The 18,938-nt window shown below is 38.7% G+C and overlaps 2 protein-coding genes across 4 annotated transcripts in view; one reads left to right on the top strand and one right to left on the bottom strand.

The window, feature by feature from the left end:
* The window catches only part of IL1RAPL1 (interleukin 1 receptor accessory protein like 1), a 1,343,469-nt gene that overhangs the window by 554,346 nt on the left and 770,185 nt on the right, over positions 1-18,938 (bottom strand). The window lies entirely within an intron of this gene.
* LOC123383369 (transcription factor SPT20 homolog) lies at positions 4,062-10,072 on the top strand. The gene is made up of 3 exons (XM_045050817.1): positions 4,062-6,006; positions 6,439-6,449; positions 7,961-10,072. Exons 1-3 carry the CDS (start codon positions 4,450-4,452, stop codon positions 8,667-8,669), a joined length of 2,277 nt encoding a protein of 758 aa, XP_044906752.1. The 5' UTR covers positions 4,062-4,449; the 3' UTR covers positions 8,670-10,072.

The following is an 18,938-nucleotide window of genomic DNA, read 5'->3' as shown; positions in this document are numbered from 1 at the left end:
CCGACTTCGGCTCAGGTCATGATCTCATGGTTTGTGGGTTCAAGACCACATTGGGCTCTGTGCTGACAGTTCAGAGCCTGGAGCCGGCTTTAGATTCTGGGTCGGCCTCTCTCTCTGCCCCTGCCCTGCTCACATTCTGTCTCTCTCTCTTTCAACAATAAAATAAACATTAAAAATTTTAAAAAACTAAAATAAAATAATAAAAATGGACAGAAGACATGACCAGACATTTCTCCAAAGAAGACATCCAGATGGCCAAGAAACATAAGAAAAGATGCTCATTATCACTCATCTTTAGGAAACTACAGATCAAGACTATGATGGGGGCTCCTGGGTGTCTCAGCTAGTTAAGCTTCTGACTCGGTTTTGGCTCAGGTCATGATCCCATGGAGTTTGAGTCTTGCATTGGGCTCCTCACTGAGAGTGCAGAGACTGCTTGGGATTCTCTCTCTCCCTCTCTCTCTGCCCCTCCCTGGTGTGCGTGCATGCTCTCTCTCTCTCTCTCTCTCTCTCTCTCTCTCTCTCTCAAAATACATAAATAAACTTTCAAAAGACTACAATGGGATGTCACCTCATACCTGTCATAATGGCTAAAACAAAAGGCACAAGAAACAACAGGCAGTGAGGATGTGGAGAAAGGGAAACACTCTTGCACTGTTGGTGGGAATGCAAACTGGTACAGACACTGTGAAAAACAGTATGGAGGCTCCTCAAAAAGGTAAAAACAGAACTACCTTACAATCTAGTGGGCTTTTACCCTCCCCAAATACAAAACATTACCTCAAAAGAGACATGCACCCCTATGTTTATAGCAGCATTATTTACAATAGCCAAGATATGAAAACAGCCTGTGTCCATTGACTGATGAATGGATAAAGATGTGGTATATATATATACAATGGAGTATCATTCAACCATAAAAAAGAATGAAATCTTTCCATGTACAAAGATATGGAAGGAGCTAGAGTGTATATTCTAAGTGAAATAAGTCAGAGAATGACAAATGCCATATGATTTTACTCATATGTAGAATTTAAGAAACAAAAGAGCAAGGGAAAGAAAAAGACAGAGACAAGTAAAGAAACAAACGATTCTTTTTTTCTCTAATAAGAACAAACTGATGGTTACCAGAGGGGAGGTGGGGGGGATGGGTGAAATACATGATGGGGATTAAGGAGCACACTTGTCATGAGGAGCACAGAATGATGTATGGAATTGTTGAATCACCAAATTGTGCAGCTGAAAATAACATAACACTGTATGTTAACCATCCTGTAAATAAAATAAAATAAAATAAAATAAAATAAAATAAAATAAAATAAAATAAAATAAAATAAAATAAAATAAAATAAAAATAACATCCTCTGAACCTTCAGAGAAAAGGCCAAGTCACTTACAAAAAAAGAAAACACAAAGCCCAACAAGGGCAGAGTATGAGCCAAGATTTTTTACCAGCAAGGTTTTAAACATTAAAAAAAAAAGAATGTCAGGAAATACTGTACATATAAATGCTTCCTACAAATAGAGAATGTTACAATGTTACAATGGACAATGTTACACTGTAAGGACAGAGAAGGATCTGGAGAAGATTTGGTAGTGAGCATACTTAACTGAAGTTCTGGTACTAAAATAAACACAGTATTAAGTATTATGGTCGTAAGATAACAAATAAATGCTATTTTCTCTGATGAAGTATTAATAACACACCTAACAAATGTAGAGAGAAGGAAGAAAGGAGTAGAGAGTAACCTGATTCATTAACATATAGGTGAGAATTAAAATATTTACAGCTGGCCTAACAGTATAAATCAAGGTAAGATAAAAGAGGAGTAAAATCACATAATGGTATCAGTGTAAAGATAACTGGTGGGAACAACAACAACAAAAAAGAACACAGAATAAAAAATAGTATGGCAGAGCTGTAGGATCTTTTTATATTAAGGATATTTATGTATTCTGATTTCTAGCTCAAATATCTTTGGTCAGTTTGTTGTCATTAATTTTATTTTGACTGACATGAAGACTGGCTACTATTTCTTTGTAATAATTATATCAATCATTTTATAACTTCTGGATTTTGTGACTTTTAGAAAGACCTTTTCTATGCTGAATTATAAATATTTTAAAATTTTTCAGTATTTTCTTCCAGTACTTGTGTAGTTTCATCATTGACTTACATTTACAAAAATGGTAAGATAGAAAAAAGCTTGTTTTTTCAAACAAGTTCCTTTTTTACGAACACCACTGAGTGAAAACTTTACCTTTCCTCCGCTGACATGTGATGCCACTCCTGCTGTATGGCAAACTTCTGTATGTCTTGGGAGTTATTTCTTAAATATCCAACTGTTCACCTTATCTCCCGTGAAATTTATACACCAGGAAACCCAGATATTAATTTAATATAATTAAATATATTATTATTATAATAATATATATATTATTATCATATATTAATATATATTATATATTATTATATATTATATATAATATATAATATATTATATTATATATAATATATTATATATATTATATTATATTATATTATATTATATATAATAATATCATTATATATTATATAATAATGTAATATATATTATATATAATATATATTATATATATTATATATATTATATGTATCTTTTGAAAGTTTATATATATATAATATATATTAATATAATTAAATTATATTATTATTAATTTAATACAATTAAATTATATTAAATTAATATCTGGTAAGGCAAATCCCTTGCCATTACTTATTCTTTAAATTAAGTTTTTATTTTAATTCCAGTATAGCTAACACACAGTGTAATATTATTTTCGGGTGTACAATATAACAATTTAACAATCCTATACATTATTTAGTGCTCATCCTGATCAGCATACTCTTTAATTCCCATCACCTGTTTCATCCATCCCCCGAACTAATCTCCTAAACAATTTCTTCATTATTCTTGGGTATTTATTTATCCATGACTGGTTTTAATGGGATGTCTTTATGAATGATCAATTTTGCATAACAACAAGTAATTTAATGTTTTACATTAGCGAAAAAAAAACCCCACAAAATTTGCATGTCATCTTAAGATGACACCCTATTGGTCATCTATCAGCAAATTCCCTATCAATGTTTCCAGATGCCCCTCTGTTTTTAGGGGTAGTTTCCTAGAGAAGTGGAAAGAGGCTAGACTTTGCAGTCAGAGATTTGGATTTGTTCCCTGCCTCAACTGCTTACCATTTTATAACCTTCAGCCTATTACTTAAGTTGCTTGAATGTCAGGTTCTTCATAGGAAAAAAAGAGGGTAAAAATGCCTGCTTTCTAAAGTTCCTGGAGCATTAGATAAATTGTATTTTGAATAACTTTGAAATATGGCTGACTCTTGGTGGGAACTCTCTGGAAAATAAATTCAAATAGATTTTGACAACATCCTCATCCATAGCTCCAATATAGATTTCTCTCCTAACTCCAGAATTTCCAGGACTTGAATCCTTTTATTTGTCTGATAACTTCTATTCACCCTTTAAGAAAGCTCAACTATCATTTCCTTTGGAGATAGTTGGTCTCACTTCTCCGTGTTTAGCACTTCCTCTCCTTTACCACTCTGCCCACAAGTCTATAAACTGTGGTGTATTCTATTTATCTGATTACTTGTTTGCCTCACCAAGCAAACTGTTAACTCCTACATGGAAAGTCACTTGTTACTGATCCTATTGTCTCAATCTCAGCGTACGACTTCCCTTGTAATCCATTCTCAAAAGCAGCTGCGGGTTGAACACACATACATCTTTTTATGGGGAAAAGGAAAGCACACAGGTCATAATTATATTTGTAATTTTTCTTTGTTCTTTATTTTATGACAAGAAAATGGGGAAAAGCATGACACCAAATACGTTCCTAGAAATGGTTTTCGTCATTATCCCATAAAACTGCCATCGACTCGACATGGCTTCCGGGCCCTACTTGTCAAGAGGAAGCGCAGGCATCACAACAGGAAGTGCACAAACAAAAGGAAGTGCAGACCACTTAACACCCCACCACCGGGGGCGCGGAAGGTGCAGCCTGAGGCAGCACGCACGCGCACTGAGGCAGCACGCACGCGCACTGAGGCAGCACGCACGCGCACTGAGGCAGCACGCACGCGCGCTGAGGCTATGTAGCTTGACCCCTCTGCGTCAACTTCCAGCCTAGCCAAGGGCCACGACGTAAGGCCCGGTACAGAGGCTACGGCCTGTACAGACACAGGTATTTTGGGAGACTGCCAAGAATTCTGTGATTTGTTTTCTTGCTGGCGGGTTTCTTGGTATTAATTGTGAAGTTAGGCTGGTGGCTCCAGTGTGGAGTTGGGACATTCGGCAGACCTATACATTTGTATCAGAGACACTATTTTTATCCCGCTCATCAAGGCACTTGCAGTTTCCCTTCTTTTTAGGGCCCCTGTTGCCCCACGATGCAACAGTCTTTAGAACAAGCTCTGGACTGTGCGGAGTATGTCATTGCCAGTGCCCAGCAGAGGCCTCCTAAAAGGAAAGGCTCAGCGAGTGGGGGCGCATCTCTGGATGAAAAACTTTATGACCTGTATGTGGAAGAATGCGGGAAAGAGCCTGAAGCTACGGAGGAATTAAGAAGCAACGTGAACTTGTTGGAGAAGCTCCTGAGGAGAGAGTCGTTGCCCTGCTTAGTGGTCAACCTATACCCAGGAAAGGAGGGCTATTCGCTGATGCTCGAGGGCGAAAATGGATCCTATTCGGAGACCATTCGACTGCCTTACGAGGAAGGGGAGTTGCTCGAATACTTGGATGCTGAACAATTACCTCCTGCTCTGGTGGATCTCCTGGAAAAATCTCAGGTTAACTTTTTTCACTCTGGGTGTGTCATAGCCCAGGTACGGGACTACCGGCAGTGCAGTCGGGAACCTCCCGGCTACGCGAGCAGGCATGTTCTCCTGCGGCCAACGATGCAGACGTTAGCCTGCGACGTGCAGTCCATGACCGGCGATGACCAGACCTGGACCCAGGAAGACAGGTTTTTGCTGGAGAGCCAGCTGATCTTAGCCACGGCCGAACCGCTGTGTCTTGATCCTTCTGTATCCGTATCCTGCACTGCAAACAGGCTGCTCTATAACAAGCAAAAGATGAACACTGGCCCCATGAAAAGGAGCTTCAAGAGGTATTCTGCACCCTCCCTGAACCGGCAGCAGGAGCTGTCTCATCGTCCACCTCCTCCTGAGCTGAGAGTATGGCCTTCTTACAAAAAAAGCAGAGAAAGTACAACAAGTGAGAATTGTGACTTTGTAATTTCTAAACCGGGGAATTATGTAGATACGTGGAAACAGAGACCCTGTGACTTGGCTGTACCTTCTGAAGTGGACGTGCAGAAATATGCTAAATGGGAGAAGTTTGTCAAATATGATGAGTCACAACCAACAGACTGGCCAGCCCACGAGGCAAAAGATGATTTTGAATTTGGATATGAAGGTGGCGATGAGTCTCAAAGCCCGCCAGCCTTCATGCAGTCACTTAATGATCCACTTATCTCTGGTAAAAGAAGGGTACGTAAAAAAATCAGATATGAAAGACAGGCATCCCCTCCGCACTCCTCCACAGGTGACCATTCAACTAGTGTTCTGCCTAGGTCAAAGAGTGATGCTGGGAGGGAAGTCACTGTGTCACAGAGCTCCAGTGGCTCAGCCAGCCTCAGCCAGCTGCCTCCAGGGAAAGAAACAGAAGAGCCTGATATCCTGTGTGTTCAGTCTTCAGTCCTGGGGAAGGCAGTCAGCCATCCATCTCCAGCCATCAAACCTCCCTCAAGCTCAGGAAAGACTTGGTCAGGTAACAGTTTTACTCCATGGCAGGGAAGCAGCTTTCTTAAATCTCCATCTCCTGCTCCAGCTTCTAAGCCACCAAGTCCTTCCCAGAAATCCCCTGTGGAAGTGAATCCAATCAGCACATTTCCTGTGGCCACTCTGTCTACCACCAGCTCTCTACAAAGAACCCTGGCCACCCAGGTCGCAGCAAATTTCCAGAAATCCTCTGTGGAAGTGAAACAAGCTAGCGTGCTTCCTGCAGCCACCCTGACTACCACCAGCTCATCGCAAAGAACCCTGACCACTCCGATCACAGCCAACTTTCCGAAACCTTCTGCAGAAGTGATTCAAATTAGTATGCTTCCTCCAGTCACTTTGTCCACTACCAGTTTATCACAAAGAACCTTGGCCACCCAGGCCATGGCCAGATCTCAGAAACCCTCTGTGCAAGTGACTCGAGCTAGCGTGATTCCTGCAGCCGCTGTGTCCACTACCAGCTCATCACAAAGAACCTTGACTGCCCCAGTCACGGTCAATTCCCAGAAATCCTCTGTGGAAGTGATTCGAGTTAACATGCCTCCTACAGCTACTTTGTCCAGTGCTAGCTCCTCAGAGAGAACCTTGGCCACCCAGGTCATGGCCAAGTCCTGCAAATCTTCTGTGGAAGTGACTCCAGTTAGTATACTTCCTAAAGCCACCATATCTACTACCAGCTTATCACAAAAAACCCTGACCACCCCAGTCATGGCCACTTCCCAGAAATCCTCTGTGGAAGTGATTCAAGTTTCCAGGCCTCCTACAGCTACTTTGTGTACTACCAGCACATCACAGAGAACCTCGGCCACCCAGGTCACAGCCAAGTCCCAGAAATCTTCTGCACAAGTGACTCAAGTTAGGATACTTCCTAAAACCACCATATCCACTACCGGCTCATCACAAAGAAGCCTGGCCACCCAGGTCACGGCCAAGTCCCAGAAATCTCCTGCGAAAGTGACTCAAGTTAGGATACTTCCTAAAACCACCGTATCCACTACCGGCTCATCACAAAGAAGCCTGGCCACCCAGGTCACGGCCAAGTCCCAGAAATCTTCTGCAAAAGTGACTCAAGTTAGGATACTTCCTAAAACCACCATATCCACTACCGGCTCATCACAAAGAAGCCTGGCCACCCAGGTCACGACCAAGTCCCAGAAATCTCCTGCGAAAGTGACTCAAGTTAGGATACTTCCTAAAACCACCGTATCCACTACCGGCTCATCACAAAGAAGCCTGGCCACCCAGGTCACGACCAAGTCCCAGAAATCTTCTGCGAAAGTGACTCAAGTTAGGATACTTCCTAAAACCACCATATCCACTACCGGCTCATCACAAAGAAGCCTGGCCACCCAGGTCACGGCCAAGTCCCAGAAATCTCCTGCGAAAGTGACTCAAGTTAGTATACTTCCTAAAACCACCGTATCCACTACCGGCTCATCACAAAGAAGCCTGGCCACCCAGGTCACGGCCAAGTCCAGAAATCTCCTGCGAAAGTGACTCAAGTTAGGATACTTCCTAAAACCACCATATCCACTACCGGCTCATCACAAAGAAGCCTGGCCACCCAGGTCACGGCCAAGTCCCAGAAATCTTCTGCGAAAGTGACTCAAGTTAGGATACTTCCTAAAACCACCATATCCACTACCGGCTCACCACAAAGAAGCCTGGCCACCCAGGTCACGGCCAAGTCCCAGAAATCTTCTGCGAAAGTGACTCAAGTTAGGATACTTCCTAAAACCACCATATCCACTACCGGCTCACCACAAAGAAGCCTGGCCACCCAGGTCACGGCCAAGTCCCAGAAATCTTCTGCGAAAGTGACTCAAGTTAGGATACTTCCTAAAACCACCATATCCACTACCGGCTCACCACAAAGAAGCCTGGCCACCCAGGTCACGGCCAAGTCCCAGAAATCTTCTGCAAAAGTGACTCAAGTTAGGATACTTCCTAAAACCACCGTATCCACTACCAGCTCATCACAAAGAAGCCTGGCCACCCAGGTCACGGCCAAGTCCCAGAAATCTTCTGCGAAAGTGACTCAAGTTAGGATACTTCCTAAAACCACCATATCCACTACCGGCTCATCACAAAGAAGCTTGGCCACCCAGTCCACAGACAGTTCTGCTGGCCCCAACATCATCCAAGTGGTGGGCCCTGTCAGTGGAGTCCAGGCTTGGGCAAGGGATTCCAGCCTTGGGCAGGGCTCTACCACTGGGGCCACAGCTCCTGCGGGAATCAAGCCCAGTAACCTGCCCTCAGGATCTTGGCCACCAAATGTAGGGCCCACGGCACTGCAGCCTCCTTCTCAAGCAGGTGCTCAGTTTTTTTTTAAAGATGCCCCAAGTATCAGGCCAGTAAGCATGTTCCAGCTTCCACAAGGTTCATACCTTTTGAACACCCAGCAACTGAACACACAGCAACAGCCTCAGCAGCAGTGGCTCTATCAGCTGATTCCACAACAACAACTTCAACAACCTACAGCTTCCAGTCAGCAGCCCACAGCTCCTCATCCTCAGCAGCCAGTATCACAGGGTTCAAGTGCACAAGGGTCAACCAGTCAGAGAACAGCCTTATCTGCTCAGCAAGCTGTTGTCCTTAACCTTGCTGGAGCACAAAGTTTGCTGCAGCCCCTGCAGGCAGCTGTGTTGTCTCCACTTGGCTGTGTGGAGAGCCAGAGAAGACCTGAGCAGAGCGGCTCTCAGCACACACTGCAGCTGTCCTCTGCCTTACGAGCTGCAGCCCCAGCAGCAGGTACAGCTGAGAATTCTGCCACACCCGGTGCCTCTGACAACAGTGGCCGCCCCAACAGCTCAGCCACATCCATCTAGCGAGCAGACAGCAAATCAGTCAACAGGTAAAATGAAGAAAGGCACACCAACCACTCCAAAATCCTAGATCTTGCATTACATTTCCCTCTCTCTTTTAAACAAAACAAAACAACATTGAAGCAAAGGGTTTCTGACTTTTTACTTCATCTTTGTCTTTGATGTCTCAGTATTTTACACTGCTAGGTAAACAAACCATACAGAAGCCCAACCCTGTGCTTTTTAAATAAAGACAGTGGAGTGATTTAATGAAAAACAAAATGAATGGACTTTGATATTAGCCACCATGAGGTCAGTATCCCATCTCTGCAATTAACTAACCTTAAACCTGTTTCTTAAGTGGCTCTCCAGTTCCTTATCTGTAAAATGGGAATAGGAATATTCCCTTCTTAAGTTTATTGTCAAGGTTAATATAAGATATATTAAATACTGAAATTTAAATTAATTTTAATGAATACAAATGTTAAATATTTGAAAGAAAGAAACATAAGTACTTAAGCTGAAAATGAACTACAGTAATAATATTAGTGCAAATAATAGTTTTGTTGCATTACATAAAAGCCGACCTTGGAAGCAAGAGCAAATACACCATATGAATTTAATTCCTCACAAAGAACCACCCTAGACTTTTAAATGCACCCACGCACACACCCACACCCACACACCTCTCTTAGGTTTTCAAGTTATATAGATATAGGTACAGTTATAGACATATAGATCCAGATCCAGATATAGAGATTTTAATCCTCTATTAAATAAAGAGTAACCCTTTTACTCTACCTAGATGGCCCACATGGTGAATTCTCTCTCTGATAAAACTGGATGCATTAGGCACTTGTAATTCGTTCCTCAGTAATTGAGGGATGATTGGGATATATGACTCAATATCATTTGCCAGACAATATTCGTCCAATGCATTATTCATGTGGTGCTTATTATTTTACAAACACTTCATAATATACAAATGCACCTGCTGTCTGTCTCTTGCTCCCCTATTCCATCTTCCTCCTCTAGTCTGTCTCAATTATTTTGTCCCCATCAGACAATAACCACTAGAGAGAAAAAGTAAAAGTTTCTTGACTTAGAATGGACACATGAATGAAAAATGCTAAGTTTAGATGAACTGTGAAACAAATTACAACAGGTAATTATAGGGAAAAGAATAGATGACTGTGATATGAAATTACCTTAAAAATAGCTGCTAATTAAAAGTGATTTCTGCAGCTCCTAAACAATATATTTTATGATAACATTGTAAGGCAAGAAGGTAAATGACTACATTGAAATCCCCTCATTGCCAAATTTGGATGAATTCATAAATGTGGATAATACTTTAAAAATACTTAGATGCAGGGCGCCTGGGTGGCTCAGTCGATTAAGCATCCAACTCTTGAATTCAGCTCAGGTCAAGATCTCATGGTCCATGAGACTGAGCCCCCTGTTGGGCTCTGCACTAACAGTGCAGTCTGCTTGGAATTCTCTTTCTCCCTCTCTCTTTGCCCCTCCCCTGCCTCTCTCTCTCTCTCAACGTAAATAGTCTTAAAAAATAAATAAAATAATTATATGTAACTAAAAGTTTTGTATTACTCAAAATGTCATCTTCCTGAGTTTTTGGAATTTGAGATTGCTTGAAAAAAATGAGCTATTGAAAACATCATAAAAAATATATTTCTTAAATAGTTATTTTTGTTAAAAGACTTTTTTTAATTGTAATATTTGCTATTTGAGACATACCCTTGGGTGACTGGTAAACATCTTTCATTTAACATGTCCAAACGTGATGGCATTCATCATTTCCCTGAGCCTACCAGTCCCTTTACTGTTTGTTGTTAAAATAATTCACAAAGCAATGGAATTAATTACCAGGTAGTTTTAAGTACTTTAGGAAGCAGAAAATTCCTCTGTATACCCTTATCCCTAACTACTTCTACACCAACTTGTGGGCTTGGAGGGATTCTTAGAGAGATCCTCAGACTTCCTTTTAACAGCTGAGCGACCAACCACCCCGCCTAAGGAAACAGGAGGAAAAAGTTGAGAATGAGTCCTGACACTAGCAAATAGATTTTTGATAAAATATTTCATCTGTAACATTTTAACATGTGTCACAGTGCATTGCTAAATACCCTTCAGTGCACGTGCATACTATGTGGAATCAAATTCAAACTATTTTGTTTGGCTATATGAGGTCTTTTTTGACCTGGGTTTGGCCTCTCCTCCCCATTTCCTCCCATTTCTCCCCATTTCCCCATTCACATCTGTGGCTTCCTCTGTACTTAAAGTACAGGTGCTCCTGATATCCGAGTTGTTCCTCACTTCCATGTTGTGGTGGAGACCTTGAGCCAGGAACTCCTTTCCCTTCTGTGCTCATCCTGTAATGCTTAGCCTAAGCACTGTCGCTCTGGAATCTGAATCTATTTCTATGTCATCCGTTAGGACAGCCCCTTCAAACTATTGCACAAGATTATTTGTGGATCAAATATGGTAGTAAATATAAAGAAAAATAAGAATTGAAAATGTACATTGATATAAGTATCCTTTTCAGATTTTTGTTTAGTTTTTCAAACATAGATTTATAATGCTGCATGCATTTTATAGCATTATTTTATTTAATTGATTAAAAATCTGTTATATATAAAATCATAAATATATGTAATACATATTTATATTCTCTATGTTGAATGTCACAACTGTCTTTTTAAAACATCAAAGAGTACTAAATGACAATTATTATTATAAAATATAGGCTATATATAATAATAGCACTTTTTCGGTATTTAAATGTAATTTCTCTTTGAGCAGAGGTTAAAATGATATTTATATATAAGAAATGAGAAAATTAAATACAGTTTTTTTTGCTTTCTTGGCTTTGAACCAAGAAAATATTCCTGAAGTTATGATTCAGTTGTAGGTCAGTCTGATGAACTATAACAGAAAAGTTTCCTTTTGCAAAATTCTAAGGCCAAACTGAAGAACAAGAAAAAGACATATCAGTACAAATCTTTTTATTTCAACTCACCCCATTTCTTGTGTATATGTATTTCTTAAAAATTTTGAATTCTGGGCATAAAGTTATCTATGCAAATAAAACAATGTCCTGTCTCTGTTTAGCTGTTATTATATCATGTGATAGTAGTATGATGGAGTTTTAGTAGAATGGGGGGGGGGCTGTCTTTGGGATGACAGGAATTAAAAGGAGATGTGGGAGAAAATGGGGAATTACTATTCAACGAGAAAGTTTTGAGTTTTGCAAGATGCAAAAGTTCCAGAGATTTGATGTACGACAACATGAACACATCTAGTACTACTGAACTGTATACTTAAAAATGTTTAAGGTGGTAAATTTCATGTTTTGAGTTGTTGTTTTTTTTTGTACCACAATTAAGAATTTAAAACAACCACCACAGAAGAGATGTGGCATACAAAATACTTCATTTTCAGAAGCCTTAGGGAAGCCTTCACCTATGCACTCACAGCACAGTGGTCACGAGAACAACCCTCTGGGGCCAAACTGTATAATTGTAAAACGTGGCTCTGCCACTTGCTGGGCCATGGCTAAGTCACTTAACTTCTCTGGGCCTCCATTTCTTCATCTGCAAAATGGAGATATTTAATGGAAACTTTTTTACACAGCTGTTATAAGGATTAAAGAAGATAGTATTTGTAAGCTGTTTAGACATTCCACAGAATAAATTCCTCAGAATAACTGAAACGGAGGGGTCAGTCTCACCAAGTTTAAAGAAAATGTTTTGGACGATCTAACAAAACAGGCAGTCTGGCAAACAGGAAGTAACGATGATGAGTTCAAGGGACACCTGGAAGCGTTGCTCATTCTCTGATGCAAATAAGGGTTATGCATTATCATTGAATTACAGAAAAGGTGTGAGATCGGTTTCTGAGGCTGTGGACACAGCAAACCAAGGGTGGTTTCTAATATAAGCTCCAAAGCAAGCATCCCAACAGGATGCCACCTGAATTACAAAAGAAGTTGCCTCACACCTGCCCCAAGTCACAAAGCCTTCGCAGGTGACTGTAGGCTTTACCTATTTAATGACTGAAGATTCCCTGAGGCAAAGAGGGAGAAGACCAATCAAAACCAGCAGTCTCCAACTATTCCTCTAAAAGACTTAACAGTGACTGTGAAGGGGTCACCAAACCTTGCATTCATTCATTCACACATATTAATTGAGCACCTATTACAGGACAGATTATATCAAAGCCCTGAAGACACAGGAGTAACTGAGACACAATGCCTTTCAACAGCTTATAGTCTAGTACATTAAGAACAAATAAATATTAACAAAGTAGAGAAAACTCTAGCTTGGCTTTCAAATCAAATTGTATTTATCAAGCACAATTTATGCATTAACATTTTAATTTTTTATTATATTTCAAGACTGGCATTCAATGCTAATTTTAAGAAACATTGCAATTTAGGATTTCAATGGAAATAGCAACAGATATCCAGATGCTATGTTGACATAATATCACTTTTTTATCACTTGCCCTCATTTCAGGCTAATAAGCTCTCTTGGCTCTCATCTTTCAGTGTTTAATCCAAAGCAATTATACTGATATGCAAATGCCATCTCCCTTGCTTTAAGAATGACACTTAACACACAATTTCATTATAATAGGCTGCTGGAATGTTTGTAGAATGATCAGCTCATTTTTATTTTTAAAATAAGTCTTTCCTTACAATGTGTGCTTGTAAATAAAATGTCCACACACAAATTTTATTTGATAAATGCCATGTGGATAATATTTGTCTTGTATACTGAACCCCAAGTTCATACCATGTGATATTTCTATTAAAAGCCTGCTATTCTTGTGCTAGTCTCTACAGAAATATTTTAGCTAATGAAGTGCATTAGCAAAAAGTATAAGGTAAGCAGAAAATGAACAAAGTTATGTGTGTATGTGCGCCCATGTGCACGTGTGTGTGTTTATGTTTGTCTTTTAAGATTCAGCTTTAAGCAATGGTTCAGAAGGTTAGAGTGGAAATGCCACACATACTTTATGAGAATAGATTCAATGAGTTAGGCTTATATAGTAGATTGGTTGTATTAATGGCCCCAGTTCTTCACTCCTGCTTATATCCATACCCTTTCGTATGTAACCTTCACTCTCAGTCCAGGACGCGACTTGCTTGGGCCAATGGGATGTTATGAGTCATGAAGCAGGGGCTTGAATCAGTACTTACACATCTCTTCTTCCTCTGTTACACCTCTGCTGCGAACATGAGAATATGCCTGAGCTAGCTTCTGGAGGATGAAGGTCTCACAGAGCTAGATTCTAGCCTTCCCCGTTACTCCATCTTAGGCCATTCGAAATCAGTCAACAAGTAGTTAACTTCTAAAGAGCACTCAGCTGTAGTTGGCTAGGTTTAGGAGACAGTGTATTTTCTCATGTGACTCATTTATTTTAATCATCATCAGTTGGGAAAATACATTTTATGGGATAGTATGTATCAATGTCTTAAGACTTAAGAGATTTTCCAGTAAGCATTAATGACATATATTCAATAACACCCTTAAACACTCAGAAGCTTTAGAAAGATACTGTATTAAAAATATGTATCAGAATTTGAGCATTTTTTCACAAAGGAAATATTTCTCTTTGGTGTAGTAGCTGAAAAAACGTTTAATGGACAAACCAATATTAATAATAAATGTATACTTGTCCCACACATTCACTCAATAAATATTTACTGAGAAACTACTATGTGCTAGTCATGGTCAAAAGCTATGGAAAACAAAACATAAGCTTTTGGACTTTGATTTAATTGCTTTGCTTGGTAAACTCAAATAAAAATAATCCTTAATTCAACCAAATACTATAAACCCAATGACAAGAAAATCAGCATTGCAAAATTTAATTTGACACGTATAAAAAGTTAAAAATAGTGAATCTGTGTTTATGCACAAAAAGAAAAAAATATAAAAGACTGAAATATGTGAGCTATAATTACTATGGGCTTATTACCTTAATTTTAACTCCTGTAATTATTTCCTAAATAATCTTCTTCATCTGTGACCTAAGACTTATATGGCTAAGAATCATTTAAGTGAATCTAAAAACTTACAGTTGTAGCATGATCCCACAATTGGCCAATTTAAAAAACTGAATCATGGAAACCCCTATCTCCTGTTGGAAGTGTTGAAGGGTTTAGAGCATGGTTCTAAGGGGAAACAGATGAGGTTTAAATCCAACTGCCACCATTTATAAGCTGCCTGACCTTGAGTCCATTATTTAAACTCTAACTTATTATATACATTTAAAAAAAAATTCCAGAGTTGTACTATACTAAATATGGCTTCTTAATTTTGGAAGTATTAATAGCTCACCATATCATAGATATGTTTTCCCCCCCTCTGATTCTATGGCCCCATGAAATCCTTTCTTACCTACAGCAAGAATCTGAAATGAAAGAAGCAAAAAGAATTCTAGCCAATTAGCATAAATTTACCTCACACACTCCTTTTCACTTTGATCATCACACCCAAATTTACAAACGAGATTTTTCTGACACCCAAAAAGAAAGAGATCATTAATATTTTGGGGTTGCAGCTTTATGCCACAAATACTTCCTGGCTTTAATCACTGGAACACATGAAAAAAAAGTATCTCTAAAAAATGTACCTGACAAAACTAAATAAATAGTTGGAACAGAGAATGCCATTTATAACTATACAGTCTACTTGTTACATTCTTCCAGGAACTTTTCATACATTGTTCCCATCCCTTGGGTCCCTCTCATGGCATTACACATAAGATATATATATTATTAGATACAATTACTATTGGTCAGTAAAGGTTTTCTAAATCTGATCTAACTCATAGGCTTGATATGAGAATCACAGTTAAAATATACTTTAAATATAGGTGAAAGACCTTCATAAACAATAAAGTTAAGTGTTAGTAATTTTCTGAGTCTCAGTTTCACCTACTAGATAGCAATAAAATTTCCAACTCACAGGATTTTCGGAGCATTCAATGGGAAAATATATGCAAAAACAATATAATGCCAGAGGCAGAGGAGTAGCTCCATAAATGATGAATGGTGGCCAAGCAACTTTAAACATTTAAAACAACTTAGAAATTCAGAGGTAAAAAATTTTACATATATATGTTTATACCAACACACACACACACACACACACACACACACACACACATTACAATCCAAAATATAATCACATATTATACCCTCTTTCAAGTGTAGTACATTAAATTGTTCCAAGTGAGAAAGAATAGCAGGGAAAATGTGATATAAAAATAACATGATGAAATTTATGCTTTCTGAGTCTCCCTGTTATCTCCAGATGAAAAACAATCATCAAGTATCAGATGTCCTATATAATAACTTTCTGATTTTCTATTGTTTCTAGGTATTGCTTTGATGAGTGAATGTACCAAGAATATTCTTTTGAGGTCAAAAGATCCTTTGTTATAGATAATATCTGATAGTTAGTTATAAGAAAAGAGAAGACTACCAACCAGCCCTGATTTATGTGGTCCATAGTCAAATGTTCATCAATTGATTTTTTAAATATCTGAATACAGGATAGAATTACCCAAGATTAACATGGCTCTCGTACTTGTAGTTCCTTCATCATTCCAGCCTGTCTTACCTCCTTTAATCAACTTATATCCCATAACCCCTTCCTAGCTTAGTTTAATTCTCTGACAACCTAAATGGTCTGGTCAATCATCTCAACAATGATCTCTTTCTATCCATGAATTTCTCACTACATGTTTTTATTTCACCCATTTGCCAAGTCCTGACTCTTTCTCCAAAGTCATGCATCCATTCTTCAAACACACAACTATATCATCTGGAGGATTTTTAACGATTTTTTTTTTTTGGAAAATATGTATCACATTAATGAGAGTAACTACTTCAAGGTATTTGATGTTGATATAAATTATTCAAAGGAGAAAATAAAGGTGAAATGGAGATTATAAATAAAGCTGCCAGTAGCAAGAAAGTAAGGTCAGAGGTGAGAATTATGTCCAAGAAATATTAAATGTTAAATAGAAAATCTGGCTGAGAAAACTCCCATTAAAAAAACAATGGGGAAGTTCTGTTTCTAGTAGTATGGCAATCTAGGTTATGTGGACCAACCTTAACAATAAAAATAAATAAAAATACTGTGGGGTTTTTTTCTGTCAAAATGAAATACTTCATAAGAGTCCTAGGCCAGAATGTAAGTAAAATGGGAACTTGAAGAATTAAGTGGAACACTGAAGATATTTCCCTAAGGGCATTTATTGGACCTAGTCATCCCAGTTGCCATAGCCTAGGTTTACTTTGGTGAAAGACTGAAAGAGTGGGAAGAGGGGGCTCAGTCAAATACCACACTGCAGAGAACCCTCATCAAGAAGAGCTAAGGGCTCCACCCTCAAGAAAATTATGAAACATAAACAAACGTGACCTTCCCCAAATCCTTACACATTCTTCAGGTAGATTTATAATACAGTATTACTGAGTCCCCCCTCCAAAACCTCAAGCTATGAATTTCATTTAATTTATAGTGACTCCAGAGTATCACACCTTAGGCACTCTTTGACAAGGCAAATGGAAACCCTTTCTAGAAGAGTTCTCCCTTCATTCTAAGCCCCAGAGAATCCCCAAAAATAATATTCCAAGGAAAATGATCAGCTCATTGAAACAAACAAACAAACAAACAAACAAACAGCAACTAAGCATGAAAGGAAATAAGGGACCTTGAGCAATAATCATTAGAACATAAAGCAACTCTCTCTCTCTCTCTCTCTCTCTACTGTCTATAGTGTAAATACAGATCTAGAATTATCAACTGGCACTTTTAAAACAAAGAAATAAAAGATAAGCATTAAGTATAGAGAGATATTTCTATACCTGTATATAATAATAACCTAACCAATTTGAAACAAAAGAGTTCTGGAACACCTAGATGGCTCAGTCAGTTAAGCATCTGACTCTTGGTTTCAGTGCAGGTTATGATCTCACAGTTTGTAATATCGAGCCATGTGTTGGGCTCCACACTGACAGTGCAGAGCCTACTTGGGATTCTCTCTCTCTCCCTCTCTCTCTCCCCCTTCCCTGCTTGTGCGCACTTTTCCTCTCAAGATAAATAAATAAACCTTAAAAGAAAGAGAAAAACAGCAATTCTTAGAACCTTCAGAAAATGAAAAATATAAGGAGTGCACTTGTGATGAGTACCAGGTATTGTATGGAAGTGTTGAGTCACTATATTGTACCCCTGAAACTAATATTACATTGTAGGTTAACTACCTGAAATTTAAATAAAAACTTAAAAAAATTAAAACCTTAAGGGATAGGTTTAATATCACATTAAATACAGCTGACAAGAAAACAGAACTAAAGCATACAGTGGTAGGGAGGGAGAAAGTCACTAAAATAGGAAAGTGCGAACCATCTCCTGAACATCCTTTACACAGGGTGAGCCAGAACAAATAGGTAATGAAATACTCATTATAAATGGGATGGATCTTGAGGGTCACAGATGATGGTAGATTTGCTTTCATAACAGCACAGATGTAAGGACACCATGGTCACAGATTTCTGGACTGCATCCTTGGCCTTGATCACCCTTAAAATGAATGTTTTGCTGCTTACATAAAGGACAGGAAGAAGGCAGAACAAGAAAAAATTCATTTTCAGGAAAAAAGAAAACTAGAACTCTGACCATGTATCTTAGAAGCTTCTTCCCAGGTATTTAATTATATAATTTTTTTCAAAGTAAAGTGAATTAAAAGAGCATAAAAATGTGATGTTTTATACTGCAATCAGACTTTGAGAGAGAAATAATAACCAAGCACTTATGTACCAAACAAGGTACTGTTTGATGTATATTATCTCCTCAACTCTCACAATATCCTAGGAAGCAGAAATTAATATCCTTCTTTGATACCTAAGGAAATAGATTTGGACAGGAGAAATAGATTGTACAGAACAGGATTTGAACTCAGATCTGCTGCCTCAAGAGCCCAAGCTCTTTTTGTTTGTCTCAAGGTTTTATTTAAACTCTAATTAGTTAGCATACAGGGCTATATTGGTTTCAGGAGTAGAATTTAGTGATTCATCACTTACATACAACACCCAGTGCTCATCACAAGACCCTCCTTAATATCCATCACCCATTTAGCTCATCCCCCACTCACCTGCCTCCACCAACCCTCAGTTTGTTCTCTATGGTTAAGAATCTCTCAGGTCGCCTGCATGGCTCAGTCTCTTAAGCATTCCACTCTTGATTTAAGCTCAGGCCA

Source organism: Felis catus, chromosome X (assembly GCF_018350175.1).
Source record: "Felis catus isolate Fca126 chromosome X, F.catus_Fca126_mat1.0, whole genome shotgun sequence".
Taxonomy (NCBI): Eukaryota; Metazoa; Chordata; class Mammalia; order Carnivora; family Felidae; genus Felis; species Felis catus.
The sequence above is the reverse complement of the archived record's forward strand: the minus strand, read 5'-3'. Positions and strand labels throughout refer to the sequence as shown.

Bases quoted from the DNA above. Each gene is read 5' to 3' on its own strand.
- LOC123383369 (XM_045050817.1), top strand. From the start codon at position 4,450: ATGCAACAGTCTTTAGAACAAGCTCTGGACTGTGCGGAGTATGTCATT.